At 42.0% G+C, this 16,369-nt stretch overlaps 1 protein-coding gene and 1 long non-coding RNA gene across 2 annotated transcripts; one reads left to right on the forward strand and one right to left on the reverse strand.

Annotated features, from left to right (window-relative positions):
• Positions 1-365: 365 nt before the first annotated feature.
• On the forward strand, positions 366-2,377 carry LOC308670686. The gene is made up of 2 exons (XR_014027056.1): positions 366-484; positions 1,141-2,377. It is a non-coding gene; the product is annotated as an uncharacterized lncRNA (long non-coding RNA).
• Positions 2,378-3,497: 1,120 nt separating this feature from the next.
• LOC308670684 (CDGSH iron-sulfur domain-containing protein 2) lies at positions 3,498-14,952 on the reverse strand. The gene is made up of 3 exons (XM_081332303.1): positions 14,786-14,952; positions 8,140-8,354; positions 3,498-6,873 (listed from the first exon to the last, which is right to left on the reverse strand). Exons 1-3 carry the CDS (start codon positions 14,886-14,888, stop codon positions 6,784-6,786), a joined length of 408 nt encoding a protein of 135 aa, XP_081188429.1. The 5' UTR covers positions 14,889-14,952; the 3' UTR covers positions 3,498-6,783.
• Positions 14,953-16,369: the final 1,417 nt, after the last annotated feature.

A 16,369-nucleotide genomic window follows, 5' to 3' on the forward strand; every position in this document is an offset into this window, starting at 1 on the left:
TAGGTGGGTCGCCGCGGCTTTTCCCGGCGGCCGGCCGGGCGTTTGACGAGCCGGTGGGCCGAGAGGGAGGAAAGCCGGAGCTGCCTCGGAAGGCGTGACGAGCTAAGCAGCGTCGCCCTACTTGGAATCTGCGAAGGAAAGTAGGCCAGGCGAGGAAGCTGGGAAAAGGCCGAGATAAAGCAACGGCTTCTGGTGCGTTGCTGGACTGAAGAGTTGAGCTCTTGTCGCTCGGTTGGAAGAAGCACCTGGCAAATACAGAGATGCTACGCGAGGCTGCCGGTATCCGGAGACCGCTGGAAGTAGGAGCGTTACAGTTCTGCCTAGCTAATTTCTCCCATCTGGCGGTCGTCCAGAGTTTTAGTTATGTGGATATGTAAGCTGAGCTCGACTCCAGCACATTGAAGGAGAGACAGTTTTAGTATCAAAAGTTATCACCGAGTCAGGCTGCAGCCTCAACCTGCTTCCGCTAATCTTCATCTCAACGGTAAAAACAATTATACTTAGAAGGCAGGGACTGTTTTCCACCAAAAAAAGGGGAACGGGAAGAACAATCAGGATCATTTGCTTGTTCTTTCTTGGAGAGTCCCTAATATAAGTACAGCCTCTACCTGACAAGACTTGATTCACGTGCCTGGAGGCCCTTCTTCATTCAGCTAATAAGCTAGCGCCTGTTTGCTGTTAAAGATCTTCCTCTTCCTTTGGAACGAGGACTCTTAACTGTTTTGCCCAATAACGAGCTTAACTCAAATCTGAATTCTCAAAAGGGATAATTCTAAGAATCCTACTGTAAAATAGTATTAGTGGCTACACATATGCATAAACATCCATAACGAGCCATACTGTTCTCAAAACAATGATATGCACATTGTGACATCATCGAGCAAACGACAGGGTTTAGAGAAGACGCAAACCTTAGTAAATATAGCAAATATGACGAAACGCGCGCTCACAAATTTAGCTAGCTCCTTTCACTCCACCGAATGAGCGCGCGGTCTCCTTTCCTACAGCGGCAGTTGAGAGTTGCTGGATTCCACCAATCGGAAGGCACTTAGGGGCGGGATATCACACGTGCGGGCGTTGTAGGCCCGCCTCCTCAGCCTCCTTCACCGCTCTCCCCCCCCTCCCCGTTCCTCTCCGAAGGAGGTAGCCGCGGAGCCGTCGTTGCCCTTTTGCCGGAGAGGCTCGTCGGGAGACATCCGCCGATCGAAAGAGGCGGCGCCGTCGACGTCGCGGCTGGCGTTCGGTGCGGGCGGGCGCCCCCGGCTGTTTCCGGAGGAAGGAGAAAAACGCAGGCGGCGAGCGACTCCATCCCCCACCCGCAGGGAGGGAGTGCGGCAGCGGCGGCGCAGACAGGCCCGACGAGGCGGAGGCGAAGGAGGCGCAGTTCGAGTGACCCCCCGGCCGCGGCGGCCACCCACCACCACCGCCCTCACCGCGACGCTCCCCCCGCGCAGAAGGAAGGATGGCGCTGAAACGCATCAACAAGGTGAGCGGGGCCCGCCAAGCGGCCTCGGCCTGCCGGCTTGGCCGAACCGCCGCCGTGCGGAGGAAGAAGCCGGGAGGGGAGGCTGCCGCCTGCCTTCGCCCAGGGCGTTGGGCAGCGGCGGTTCGGCTGGGCCCGGTAGGAGCGTTACGGGCGGACGGGAGGTTGGATTGCCGGCCGCCCGGCTCGCCGCCGTCGGGCCCGGTTGTGGGGTGGGGGTGGAAGCCGTCGGAACGGGCCTTCGGGACCGTTGGGGCTCAGTGGGGATCGCGGAGGCTGCCGAGCCGATTCGTCCTCCCCGGAGTCCGTTCGGCTGCTGCCGGCCGCCGTATCTGCCTTCGTTGAAATTACAAAGCCGCCTGTTACGGTAGCTTACCATCCTGGCCCCACTCGTTTCATGTGGGGAACAATCAAAAAGTATCCCGGACCGCTCTCCCTCTCGCGCGCCTTTTTTTTTTTTGCTCGCTCGCTTTCAGCAATAATATGACTGACACACGCATGCTTGTCTCGGTTCTCGGCCGCCTCCATTGCAGCTGCTGGTCGGCCTGGCCCCAGAGGCCGTAGCCTTTTAACTACCAAGCCCTGAAATCCTGGACACAAACTCCTTCCCTGGAGATGTCGCTTTAGGACAAACAACTAGACACAGCATCGGTTCATTTTTTTTCTCCTATTGCCCTGAACACCCAATTCTAATACTACTGACTACTGTATGTGTGTAGTATGGCTGTAGTATTTATCCTTATGTTCTGCCCCTTCTTATTGATCTTATTATGATGATTATATTCTGTTGCTTTCCATGTACACAGAGAGCTGCTCCACTGGACGCAAATTCCTTTTTTTATGTAAATATTTTATTAATTTCAAGTTTTACAATAATAGGTTCTTAATAAACAACTCGGTGTGTGGGTTCCTTTATCATTCAGTGGTATATATTAACTTTCACTCAAAAGATCCAATGCTACACCATCCAGTATTTCCCTGATCCTCTCTTCTTCCCCACTATGCAAGTATAATTCTTACTGCTATTAATACCTATACAATTAAATATAAACATCTTCATCACGTTTCTAATGTTATACATGTCAATAATATCATTTTATAATATCTTTTCTAGCCAAAACATATCTCAAATGTATTTGCAATCCATATCCTGTTTTTTCCCAATTTTAATTTCCCATCAATATTCAAAATATCAATTATCATTTTTCTCATAATTAATTACATTTGGATAACTAAAAGCTTCCCTTATACCAACCCTCTTAGTATTTTCATATTTCCCATCTTATAGAAAATTATGTTATCCTAGTTACAAATTACATCCTTCCATTTCATAATGGTCCTTTTATTTCTAACAATTGTCTATAAACACTATGGTTTATAGCAGTATATAAATTGGCAGTTGAGTGCCTTTTCCAAATCAGAACATCCTTAATATTTCTCCATGCAGCAAACTTAAGAATTTTTTTAAAAAAGTTATCAGTCATGCAACTAAAAACCCTGTTGAAAGCACATTCTTGCATTCAGATGAATAATCAGTTTTGATTATATGTAATGTAATAATATATATTACATCAGGGCTTTTCAACCTTTTCACCCATTGTACCACTTACAAATCTGATTTGATAACATTAAATTTGCTATGTAGTACATAACATAGTGCCAAATGGTTCGCCTTTAATAATTTAGATGTTAAAATTTATCTTGTAAATGTTCTAAGACTCCTTACTCCTTAATCTGGCTTTGGCCATGTCTACTGGTTTGTTAGAGCAGGGCTTTCCAACCTTTTCACCCATTGTATTACTTTTAGGATATGGCAACATCAGAATACCACCAGTCGCCTAGCAAGGTGTCAAAAACATGACCAAAAAAAAAGGAAAAAAGTGATGAACTATAGGTAGTCCTCGACTTACTTAGTGACTGTTCGAAGTTACAATGGCACTGAAAAAAGTGCCCCCCAAGCCACAGCTGAGCAAGACACCTGCTTACCTGCCCACCCGTGCTCTTCCTCCTGTCCAAGGTTTTCATTGTTGTGAGCATTTCTGTTGAGGATTGGCAGCATGGGGTGGGTTGGGGGGGGTTGGTTTTTATTCCCCCCCCCATCTCCTGGGTGGTTGTAGCAGGTTTTGGTCACTTCACATGACCTTGGGACACTGTGACCGTCATAAATATGAATCAGTTGCCAAGCATCTGAATGTAAATCCCAAGACCCTGGAGATGCTTGAACATTCCAGCTGACCGGCGCTTCTTCTGGGTTCAGAAGTGCCAGGATCAGCGCCGAGCTCCAGCTGGAGCCTGGTGCTGATCCTTGCGCTTCCACTGAGCCCTGCAGCTCCAGCCATCTCTCGCTCGGGCTTGTGCGGTGCTGCCACCGGTTCAGCTCATTCCCCTCCCCTGCTTTTCTAGGATGGTCGCGTACCACCTGCCAGGTGCCAATGTACCACAGGTGGTACCCGTACCACTGGTTGAAAAGCCTTGTATTACATTATAAATATTTTAAGTGACAACTAAGGATCCCAAGATGGAGAAATATATAAATATTATTGTTGATGTAGTTTTTGGTATATGAAATAGTTTTCCAAGATAGATATGAGAAAATATCCGGAAAGCCAAAAGTTAGTAGTAGTATATGAGTGTTTATGAGGTCATGGTTATAAATAAAATACATCATTTAAAAAAAATTGTTCCAGATGGAACAATTAAGTATTTCTCTATTACAGGACTTCGTTTGGTGACTATGTTTTTGAAATGTGGCTTTTTGTTGCCGGCTTTCATTGGAAGGAAAAATTATTTATTGCACTAGCGTGGAGAGTATGTTTGTACAACCAACCCAAACCTGCAGGCTAAAATCAAGGCGGCCTTTTTTATTGTGGCACGTCATTCTCGAAAAACTAGACTGTTTGCTACATGTTTTACACCACCTGTGACAACAGTTATTTCTTCTAATGTATCAGTCAAAGTATATTTAACCCACAGTACTGCTTAGAAAAAGAAATGGACAACGTGTTTAAAAATTTAATTTCAAGGAAATTAATTTATCATGAAATACTGATGGGACGAAAGTGGCCTATCTTTTGAACTGTAAAGCAATAACAGAAACTACACTCCTCAGTCCTAGGTATAGGTAGAGACAAGAACAAATAAAAATACATATGGTTATGAAATAAATGATTAAAGCTTTTTTCACTATGATCAATAAACAGCTTTATGACATTTTTTAGTGAAAACTGAGGTTGTATACACATTAAATTGGAATAAGTAGTTTAACATTTCTGAGAACTAAAAACCAAGAAGTCCCAAAGCTCCTGTAGCCAATCAGGGGTTTTTTTGAGACACCCCCCCACTCCCCAAGTAGGATTAAACGTGTGCGTGTGTGTGCGTGCACATGTTTCCAAGTACTGTTGATGAGTAGAGAATACTCCGAAACAATATTTTCCAATGTGGATGACATCATGATGTGTGGAGTTTTAATTCCTAAAATTCTCAAAAATGGCCATGCTGCTATGAGGATTATGGAAGTCAAAGCAGACACAAAGGGATACTGCAATTGTGAAAGGCTGTGTTAGAACAATATAGAGCAGGGGTGTCAAACTGCCGGCCCACGGGTCAGACGCATCATCCGGAAGCTGCGCACACCCCATTGCCGGCAATGGCAAAATTGTCCCGATGATGTCGCAAGTTTGACATGTCTGACATAGAGGAAAAATTACGAGCAATAAGACTGAGAATAATCTAAGCTGAGAAAACATGAATTCAGGTGTGTCCCCATATAGGAGAACTTTGAGGGATGTGGCTGGCTGCAGATAGAAGGGGGAAAAAAGGAAGGTTCTCCCATAAACTTAAGGTGCATCGGAGAAATCTGCTTTACTAATTGCTGATCTATTTTGTCTAGGTTTTTGTTAGCACAATAGGTGGATTCAAATATTGTGATTCCTCTTTATGGCATAATGTGATATCTGAATCCTGGCAATTGTGCTTTATTCAGTCAATCATGGCTAGAGAAACCATGATTTAGTGTGATATATGAAATTGGTTTTTTTTAAAAAAAACTGTGCAGGCTGCAATTGGTTCTGTTGTCTTAGATACAGCACCAGTTTAAAAAGATAAAAAGCTAGAAAAATGTGGCCTGTACAACTTGACAATAGCTTTCTCTTCTTTCCTCTATCCTTACTACTTTCTGTAGAGGGATGATTGAAAGCATCCTGCCATATTGTATTACTCTGGTTTGGAAGTACAGGTAGTCCTCAACTTACAACAGTGCATTTAGTGACCATTCAAAGTTACAACAGCACCGAAAAAAGCGATTTATGGTTTTTCACATTTGCAACCGTTGCAGCATCTCCATGATCATGTGTCAAAATGGAACTTGGCAATTGATTCAGATTTATTAACAATTGCTGTGTCCCGGGGTCATGTGATCAATGTTTGAGACCTTCTGACATGTAAAGTCAATGGGGAAGTCAGATTCACTTAACAACCTGGTTAGTAACATAAGCAATGATTCACTTAACTGTAGCAAAAAAAAGTCGTAAAATGGGGCAATACTCTTAACAAATGTCTTACTTAGCAACAGAAATTTTGGGCTCAATTGTGGTCATAAGTCAAAGACTAGCTGTATTATTACTGTTTCGGTAGGAAGGCTGTGCAGAGTGTAGTGAGTACAGCAGAAAGGATTACTGGAAGTTCACTTCCTTCTATCCATGACATGACATATAAGCGCTGCTTGACCAGAGTCTGTAGTATTGTCAGGGACGCTACACCTCCTCTCCATGACCAGTTGTCTTTGTTAACTTCTGGGAGGAGGCTTCGTGGTATCCGGAGCAGAACAACTAGACTGTGTAAAAGGTGTGTACCATACGGTATCAATCTTGTTAACACTCATGACTCTTTTTTCTGCTATGTATTCAAAATGGACCAAGATTTTTTTATATATATATAAAAATACAGTTTAGTAGCAATCTGGCAGTACAGCTGGCTTTACATCTGTAGTGCAGATACCTGTATTTAGACTAGAAGTATCTCTCTCTCATTTTTGTTACAAACACAGCAGCTCTGGGAAAATAATTCTGCTATGATTACAAAGAATACATATATTATATTTTTGTTATATAAAAATATACAACAAATTACCTAACATCTAACACACAGTATAAATGTAAGATAATCTAAACATATGCTAAAATATAACCCTGTGATTATTATAAGACTGAAAGCCCTACACACACACACACACACACACACACACACACATACACACACACACACACGGACTTCCCTTCAGTCACAGCATATTCACAAGTTTGCTACACTTCTTTTTTCCTGAGTATTAAAGGGCCCACATTATCTCCTGTTGATTCGTTGTGTTTGTTGTGAGAGCCATCACAGACAGGGAACTGAAACAAAAACAAGAAACAAAAAGTAGGAGACTGGAATGTTAGTGGTTTTAGGACTAATTAAGATTAAGGGATGTGTTACCCTTAAATACATTATTAAGCACAATACATAACCAGATGTGATTGGTAGGATAGCTTGGGTAATGTCAGAAGGACACAATGGCTATCCAAAATGTAAACTGAAATCTAAATGTCACTCTTGGTGCTTTAAATTATGGACTATGTTTATTCATCACCAATACTAAGAGCTGTTGAGCATCTGATATGTATTCTTTAAAACAATGGCTTAAAACTGGAGTGAGCAGTGTTTAGAAATGGAACAGCTACAAAAATATTCTCTCCAAAATTTCATTTAACCTCAACAATTGGCTTGGCTTGCACGTGTTAAGGTATAAAGTGTAGTTTAGAAATCATAATAGGTTTGATTTAAAATATCTACATTAATAAACTACTTTAGATTATTTTGAGAATTCAATTGGTATTGGCTGTTCATTGCTTTTATCTTCATCTTCTTGATTACAACTCCTGTTCTGGCAATAAATTACATTAAATGTTATATCCATATGTAGAGAATTCTGCTTAATGTAATCTACCTGCTAAAATAATTGAGTTATAATTGCCAATTTGGACACATCAAATCATAAGTAACAAGATCATAATATTATTTGGCTCTTTATCCAAATTCAGCTATGGTTTATGATCAGATGGCATCATATGTCATGATTTATAACACTTGTCCTAATCATGGAATGGCATGCCATTCTTAGCTAGTTAAATAAAATGGACAAATCACATCTATATCACAGCTGTTATTCTTCTCCAGCAAATTCACCCTTGCAGTTCAACAACATGTTGGACGCTAAATGAAAGCAAAAAGTTTAAATTATTTGAGTTATAAATCATAGTGAACATATATGGCCTGGTAGCTTGGCAATGTACCAGGACCATGCTGGCGCACAAAAGCACGTATAAAGCTCTCAGGCATCACCTTTCCCAATGATCCTAAAGGACTATGGACAAAAATGTTTTTCCAGCTTCAGAATAGATTTTAAAATGGAGGTATTTACTAGTATGCAATCAAAACTAGTTCTGGCAAAAGTGGGGGAAAAAAGTATTAATTCTTCACTAGTGATAAACAGTCTGCAGGAACATTCTACCCCGAAGTGTACAATCATGCCTTTCAAAAGAAGCGAGCAACTCTGTATCATAAGTGACAAGAACGACCTTAAGTAAAAAGTGTATAGCAAATTCAATAAAATAACTCACTGTTTTAGAGCGCCAGCATCTGCAGTACGCTGCCTTTGTGTGACATAGATCCTCAATGTGGATTTCATTTACTACTTTGGGATTCTCCTTCTGGATCTTGAGATTGATCAAGCGGTCCTTCTGCTGTTTCTTCTTGGAAAGGAATGGGCGAATAGCAACATATCCGAGCAGAGCAAGGACACCCAGGAAAGGCAATAACCGGAGCCATTCTGAAACTAAGCACATGCCACAAGCATACTCTAAAACAATATTCTGCAGCAACGCATTTCATATACAAACATTAATTCCCTTCTTGTTAATTATCCCAGTGCCAGGACTAGCTTGCCAAAGGGTGGGGAATGGTTAGGAGGAAAAAAAATGTGTGAAACAGATTAATCTTGTTCAATTTTGAGCCAGAAAGCACACTTTCAGTCCCATAATTTTGTAATGTGCAAACTGTTTTGCTAATACAGCATCTTGAATGGAGACAGATATTTCCCTCTGCCAAGCAGTCACATATCCTCTGCAGAGAACCGATACAAATTGCAGAACGATACCACCAATTTAAGTAACACTTTATTATAAAGAAGGGACGCGGTGGCTCAGTGGGTTAGGACGCTGAGCTTGTCGATCAGAAGGTCGGCAGTTTGGCGGGTCGAATCCCGAGTGCCGCGTAACAGAGTGAGCGCCTGTTACTCGTCCCAGCTTCTGCCAACCTAGCAGTTCGAAAGCACGTAAAAATGCAAGTAGAAAAATAGGGACCACTACGGTGGGAAGGTAACAGTGTTCCGTGCGCCTTTGGCGTTTAGTCATGCCGGCCACATGACCACGGAAGACGTCCTCGGACAAGCGCTGGCTCTTCGGCTTTGAAATGGAGATGAGCACCGGCCCCTAGAGTCGGAAACGACTAGCACGCATGTGCGGGGGAACCTTTACCTTTACCTTTTATTATAAAGAATAAGTATAAGAATTAGTACAAGACACTTGTTTGACGTTACTTCATTGTGTGCAGCAGCACTGTGTCTGCAAGCAGCAGGAATGAGATGAGGCGCTGTTCTGGGAAGCTTCCAAAGCATCCGGCTCCATTCTTCCTTAAGGGACCTTTCTTTTCTGTTTGACTGCAGGAGGCTCAAAGAAGGTGTCTCTTTGGGTCACCTGGGTGCTTTTATCCAGCCCGAATGTGTAATTTTGGAGAAATGCCATGCAATAATCACTTGAGAAATCTGACTTGGTGAGTTTTCTCAGCCTGAAGGTACTGTCTTGAAGATGTAGCATCCATTCTGGGCTCTTCCTCCTGGGTGCTTTTATCAACTTGAACAGGCTGATTTGGAGAAACGCAAATGTCTTTCAAAATGTCTTCCTCCTGTGACTGATGGTCAGTCTGAGCCAGTTTCTGAGTGGGGACCTTCTTTAGAGCGAGTGCTTGGTCGAGTTCTCTACGCTCCTTTGACAGCTGAGCTAGCTGGAGGGCATACTGAGCAGCATAGCTTTCTGAAAATAGCAGAGCCTCCAGGTTTACTGCAAACATCCAACTGATTTTCTTCAGTATCTCAGCAGTCTGATCTGCTTTACTCTTCTGGAGGAGCGAGTGGTCTTTCTCCATCAGAGAGTGATTTTCCAGACTCATCCCAAAGCCTCCAGGCACGGCTTGTAGAGAAATTAATGTAAAACTACAAGCCCAATGACAAAGCTGAAGTCAAGAAAATTGAAACCCTCATAATGATATGATAGGGAAATTTAAATGAAGAAATTCTAGGGGTTGCTGAGAGGGAGGGAGAGAGATAAAAATGCAAAAACTAAAATCCTAGTTTGCACAGAAATATTAGACCACATTAAAGGTATATAAGACTAATTACTTGATAAATTACAAAACTGCTACAAAATATCAATGTTGGTACAGAACTAATTACAATCCATATATAACAGTTTGTGTTCAGCTCGTACTTGAAATCTGTATTTGCTTAATAAAAGAGGTGATGGTTCCATTATTAAATGAAAAATAAGAAAAGAAATGACATTATTGCTGATCTCTACAAGATTTCTGACAAGACAAAAGAAAAGATAATTCCATTTGCCCAGCAAAGGACACAGAACATCCCATATTGATCCAATTAATAAAAAGGAATGAAATGAAATTGTTATTTAGGTGACAATTCAAAAGTCTTTTCCAAATCCAACAAAGCCACAAATTCTGATTTTAATTTTTTTTCCAATCAGAATTTTTTTTAAAAAAATAATAATCCCACTTTTATTATTTTTATAAACAATTCAAGGTGGTAAAACATATCTAATTCTCTTTCCTCATCCTGTTTTTTCCACACAACCACCCTACTAGGTGGTATGGACTGAGAAACAGTGACAGGTTCAAAGTCAGTCAGTTTTCATGCATAAAGTGGGATTAGAACTCCTGGTTTCCAGCCTACTAACTTAACCAATAGACCAAACTGGCTCTCAATGGAGATAATCATTATCAAATACTTGGTGAACTTTTATAAAACCAGATTGGGTAGGATGGGTTACTAATTATGTACTATAAGTGCCAGGGTCACTAAATATTTTTTGTAAATGTTCAATAAGAAAATCATTTCTGTTGTGTATTTTACTCAATTCATACAGCACCTCGGATTAGGTTTTTGACTAGTTTCAGGTACAGCATATTGTGGGAAGTCTTATTACGATATTGGGTTAGCCAGGCCATTGTGTTAATTCATCAAATTGTTCATTAGTTTTATGCAGGATGTTGTATGAATCCAATTTCATGACCTTAAGCATACTTAAAAATAACTGAATTCACATTATGTTAATTGTTGAATACATCACACTTAGTTTGCATGTGCAAATGACATGAAATATGGCTTACAAATCTTAGGGACCAGGTTCACACAACAAGCTATGCCATAATTTGATTTAATTCTGAATTAGCAGTGGTTGTGAACCCAACAGCCGCTTATTTGTAAAAATAATAAATGTGATAAATAAATATTCCACAAACCAATGGCTAAATAAACCACATTTTTTGATTCTGTATGTTTATTTACTGTGTGTTTATTCATATTTATTATGTCTTCATCAGAACAATAAATCCAAACTCAGGTAGAATACACAGCTTGAAGGAAAATGTAGATGAATGTCCTTGAAAACAGAAGCAAAAACCAATTTTATGAAACCACATCTAATATGAATATACAAAGTGAAGTGAGAGCAGAAACACTGATCCATCTGCCTCTAGAATGTGTGGATCTTCCTCTGGCACTCCTGGAGCTGAGTATATTAGAGTTTACAGGAAAATCTTTTATATGTAGTACCCTTCTAACTGTGTCTTGAATTTTTTCTATTGTTACCAAAAAATCTGTTATGCAAAATAACTGCACAGTACTTTTTGAGAAACATCGTTCCATGGAATCATCATTTTACCTCATGACCAATTTGCTAAGCTAATGTAAGAAAACACCATATTCTGGAAGCAGCATGTCAGGCACAGATGGGCTTCTCTATCTACTGTAACTGTGCTAACAACAGATATCTAGCCTGATGCAAGAGCACACATGAATGGAACAGGAAGAGGCAAGGCAATAAAATTATGGACTTGAAGGTGACCTTCCATGTGAAATTGCTACAGGAAAGTCTTTTCTTCTTCACAAACTGATAGATAAAATTCCCAAAGCTGCTCTGCATTCAATCAAAAAAGGCAGACTGAACAAGATTCCTTTCCTCTTAAAGCATTTTATTTTCTACCCTAGAGGCCCCCAACCTTTTGGGCACCAGGGACCAGTTACATGGAGAGAGATTTTTCTTCGGACCGGAGGGGGTGTGTTTTTGTGTGCTGCCTTCATCCTGTGGATGGGGCTTTCCTTGTTTGTGTGGATCAGTTATTGGCGTGCTGTGGACAAGTACTGGTCCATGGACTGGGGTTGGGGACCCCTGCTCTACCCTATAGTGGCCTTTCAGCTGTGCCTTTCACTTCTAACTGGTTTTTAATCTTGTAGCTATGTAGGTCTAGAGAGCCAATGCATTCATTTGAGATGAAGCTTACTTATCTCTCCAAACCTCTGAATTAATTAGGCAGCTCAGCCTAGGAACAGTTCATAGCTCGAAACAAGATATATCATATTTATTTAGAAAAGTAACTCTGGGTAGACTTTCAAAATCAAACTTAATCTGCTGACAATTAACTCATTTTTTGAGTTTGCACAATCAAGTCAACTGAATTCACACAATAAACCAAATTATCTTCTCACAAATTAACAAGGTTAGAAGTATTCAACCTTATGTTTTGTATATGCAGCTATTAGATCTTTGGTAGGCTTACTTTGGTATGTTATGTACATCTAACCAATAGTTTTAAGAGAGGGAAAGCACGATTAACATGCCATTTGGCAGATACATTTACTCAAAAGTATCCATGTCTCATGCAGAATCAGGAAAAATGATCATGCTCAGGCATGAAAGAAAAGTGATCCTTCCTCAATTAACATTAGAAAAAGAACAAGAGTTTGGCTTACTTTATGAAGAATAAGTTCACATACCTTTCCTCCCCAATTACTGTCCCAAGATTGATATTGATCTTGTCTCCAACATGAATATTCCATCCATGCTATGATTGAGGTAGACTGAAGTGCAGTGATGATGTTACCTAGTTTGGTAGTCAAATGCCTGCAAGAAAACTACCAACCTCAGAGAGCACCAAGGATCCCACAGTTCAACTCTGAGCTAGCTACAAATACTCTTTTATCATCATTCATCACTCTTCAGTGATGAATGATTAGAAATATGAGAAATTTAAAAATAGGACAGAAATATGCACGGAAAAAGTTCATAAAGGCATAGTAACCGATTCATTTAACCATACCACTGTAGGAATAAAAGGATTTAATATAGAAAAAATAACTTGTCTCCATTGAAGAATGTTGCTATACTTCATGGCATGGCACTGGGTTGCCTGAAGGACCACCCGTCCACAGTTGCAACTGCCTGTCCCCCATTACAGCTGACAGAAAGAGCATGCATTGTCTGCTTGACTTGGCTGGCCTTCTCTGCCCTGATGCCCTGCTTGTGAAACAATCTCCTTCCAGAGGGAGGCTAGTTCCATCAGTCCTAATGTTCCATAAGTTTGTCACGATCTGACTTGTGGGTGGGTGTCTTAAGGGACCCAGAATATCTTAAAATGGTTCTGGCATTGTGTTTAATCTATTCTCTACTGGATGCCTGTGTTAATTTTTATATATTTTTATTTAATGGCTGCATGCTACCCAGAATCACTACATGGAAGATGGGTGGCCATATAAATTTACTAAAATACATCCTTGCAAAATATATTATGTAATGTTATCAATCATCACTACTTACATACATTTCTGTCCCACTACATACAATTCCCTGAGTGGCTTGAATAAAACATCAAAACAATTTAGATACACTCTTAAAACTGTAAAATCGCAATCAATCAAACTATTTAGATGAGGGAATAGAAGGAGAACTCATCAAAGTTGTAGATGATGCTAAGTTGGTAGGAATAGCCAATACCCCAGAAAACAAGCTCAGGATCTAAAAAGATCTTGACAGACTTGAACAATGGGCCCTATCTAGCAAAATTAAATTTAATGTGGAGAAAAGCAAGGTTTGACACTTAGGCAGGAGAAACCAAATGTCCAAGTACTGATTAGGTGAAACATGGCTCAAAAAACAGTAACTGAGAGGACGATCACTTAAATATGAGCCAGGAGTGTGTAGCAGCAGCCAAAAAAACTAATACAATCTTTGGCTGTAGAAACATAGGCATAGAATCAACATCATGTGAAGTATTAGTACCATTTATAAAGCCCTAGTAAGACCACACCTGGAATATGGCATCCAATTTTGGTCACCACATTACAAAAAAGATGTTGAGACTTTGCAAAGAAGAGCAACTAAGATGATTAAAGGTCTACAGACCAAACATGAAGAATGGTTGCAGAAATTGGGTTTAGCTAGTCTAGAGAAAAGAAGAACTAGGGGGGATATGATAGCAGTATTCCAGTATTTGAGAGGTTGCCAAAGTGGAGAGGGTCAACTTACTTTCCAAAGCACCAGAGGGCAGGACAAGAAATAAGTGATGAAAACTAATGAAGAGGAGAAGCACCCTGGAAAAATAAGGAGAAACATCCTAGCAGTGAGTACAATTAACCAGTGGAACAGCTTGCCTTCAAAAGTTGTGGGCCTTTCGTCACTGAGACTTTTAAGAAGAGACTGGATGGTCACTTTGTCTGGAATGGTACAGGGTCTCCTGCTTTGCAAGGGGTTGGATTAGATAGAAGACCATTAAAGTCTTCCAAGTCTATTCTGATTGATTGCTGTGTGGCCCTTTGGGAGGGAGCATCACGTGGCGGAAAACTGGGCACTGAGGTCAATCCACAGAATGCACCGGAGGAGGCTGCCCGACTTCCTCCCGTTGAATCCATCGGAGTTTATCTCCGAGCTGACTTTATGCAGGTGTCCGTTCTTAAGCGAAGCGGAGAGCCAAGGCTGGGTGTGCAAGAAATGGGGACGTTCCATGATACGTCAGGCTAGTCCAAAGCGGCGTTTCTCGCCTCTCGGCGGCCAGAAAGCCACAGCTTTCCCACGGACACGCAAGTGTACACGCCGTGCCCCCCTTTTCCCTTTCCCGAACAGCCCTGCGCTGCCCTCTAACCTGTGAGTCTCAGGAAGCCGCCGACGCTCTCCGGCAGCGGCAGGCGCTTGAGGTAAGCAGGCAGCTGCACTTTGACGATGCGGGCCAAGCTATCCAGCACCATGGCGCCGGGCGAGGTTTGGGCCAGGCGGGGCGAGACCGGACGCCGCCGGGTTACCTTCGGCTCTCCCGGCCACGGAGCATGCGCGCCACCGGGGGCGGGGCCTACCGAGGAAGGAGGGCGGGGCGGAGCCAGAAAGCTGGCGCTAGGTGGGTCGCCGCGGCTTTTCCCGGCGGCAGGCCGGGCGTTTGACGAGCCGGTGGGCCGAGAGGGAGGAAAGCCGGAGCCGCCTCGGAAGGCGTGACGAGCTAAGCAGCGTCGCCCTACTTGGAATCTGAGAAGGAAAGTAGGCCAGGCGAGGAAGGTGGGAAAAGGCCGGGATAAAGCAACGGCTTCTGGTGCGTTGCTGGACTGAAGAGTTGAGCTCTTGTCGCTCGGTTGGAAGAAGCACCTGGCAAATACAGAGATGCTACGCGAGGCCGCCGGTATCCGGAGACCGCTGGAAGTAGGAGCGTTACAGTTTTGCCTAGCTAATTTCTCCCATCTGGCGGCCGTCCAGAGTTTTAGTTATGTGGATATGTAAGCTGAGCTCGACTCCAGCACATTGAAGGAGAGACAGTTTTAGTATCAAAAGTTATCACCGAGTCAGGCTGCAGCCTCAACCTGCTTCCGCTAATCTTCATCTCAACGGTAAAAACAATTATACTTAGAAGGCAGGGGCTGTTTTCCACCAAAAAAAGGGGAACGGGAAGAACAATCAGGATCATTTGCTTGTTCTTTCTGGAGAATCCCTAATATAAGTACAGCCTCTACCTGACAAGACTTGATTCACGTGCCTGGAGGCCCTTCTTCATTCAGCTAATAAGCTAGTGCCTGCTTGCTGTTAAAGATCTTCCTCTTCCTTTGGAAGGAGGACTCTTAGCTGTTCTGCCCAATAACGAGCTTAACTCAAATCTGAATTCTCAAAAGGGATAATTCTAAGAATTCTACTGTAAAATAGTATTAGTGACTACACATATCCATAAACATCCATAACGAGCCATACTGTTCTCAAAACAATGATATGCACATTGTGACATCATCGAGCAAATAATATTGTAATTACAAACACTGATTGCAATTGCAATCACAATTCATGTTGTAGAAAGAAGAAACTCACGCCAGCTTTTCAGGAAAGGAAAGGTTTATTGCACAGGTTCAGAAGGCTTAAATGAAGCAAAAGGTCTGAACCCCGAAGGGCTCATGAACAGACATATTTATACACCTCTAATTCCTAGTTATACATTGTTATACATTGTTCCTTATATGGTTACATCCTGCACATTCTTATCAGACAACAGTTTACAGAAGAAAATTACATGAAGTATGTGTAGTTTCACAGACAATGTCATCCCAATTATCATCTGCCTTAAGGACAAGACTACGTTTGCTTAAACAAGGACTTTAATACATTCCTCTTTAAGACAGTCGCCGGGGGAATATACGCAGTTACGCTATCAGGATTATGGCTACCTTGATCAGCGTCTGCCCTAAGGACATGAATA

The sequence above is a fragment of the Vipera berus genome, assembly GCF_964194415.1.
Source record: "Vipera berus genome assembly, chromosome: 7".
Lineage (NCBI taxonomy): Eukaryota > Metazoa > Chordata > Lepidosauria > Squamata > Viperidae > Vipera > Vipera berus.

What these genes read in the sequence shown, in the direction of transcription:
- LOC308670684 (XM_081332303.1), bottom strand. Translation starts at nt 14,888, where the DNA reads ATGGTGCTGGATAGCTTGGCCCGCATCGTCAAAGTGCAGCTGCCTGCT. An exon ending in CGGCTTCCTGAGACTCACAG is followed by an intron (nt 8,355 to 14,785) that starts GTTAGAGGGCAG and finishes GCATGTGCTTAG; the next exon opens with TTTCAGAATGGCTCCGGTTA. An exon ending in GATGCTGGCGCTCTAAAACA is followed by an intron (nt 6,874 to 8,139) that starts GTGAGTTATTTT and finishes TTTTTGTTTCAG; the next exon opens with TTCCCTGTCTGTGATGGCTC.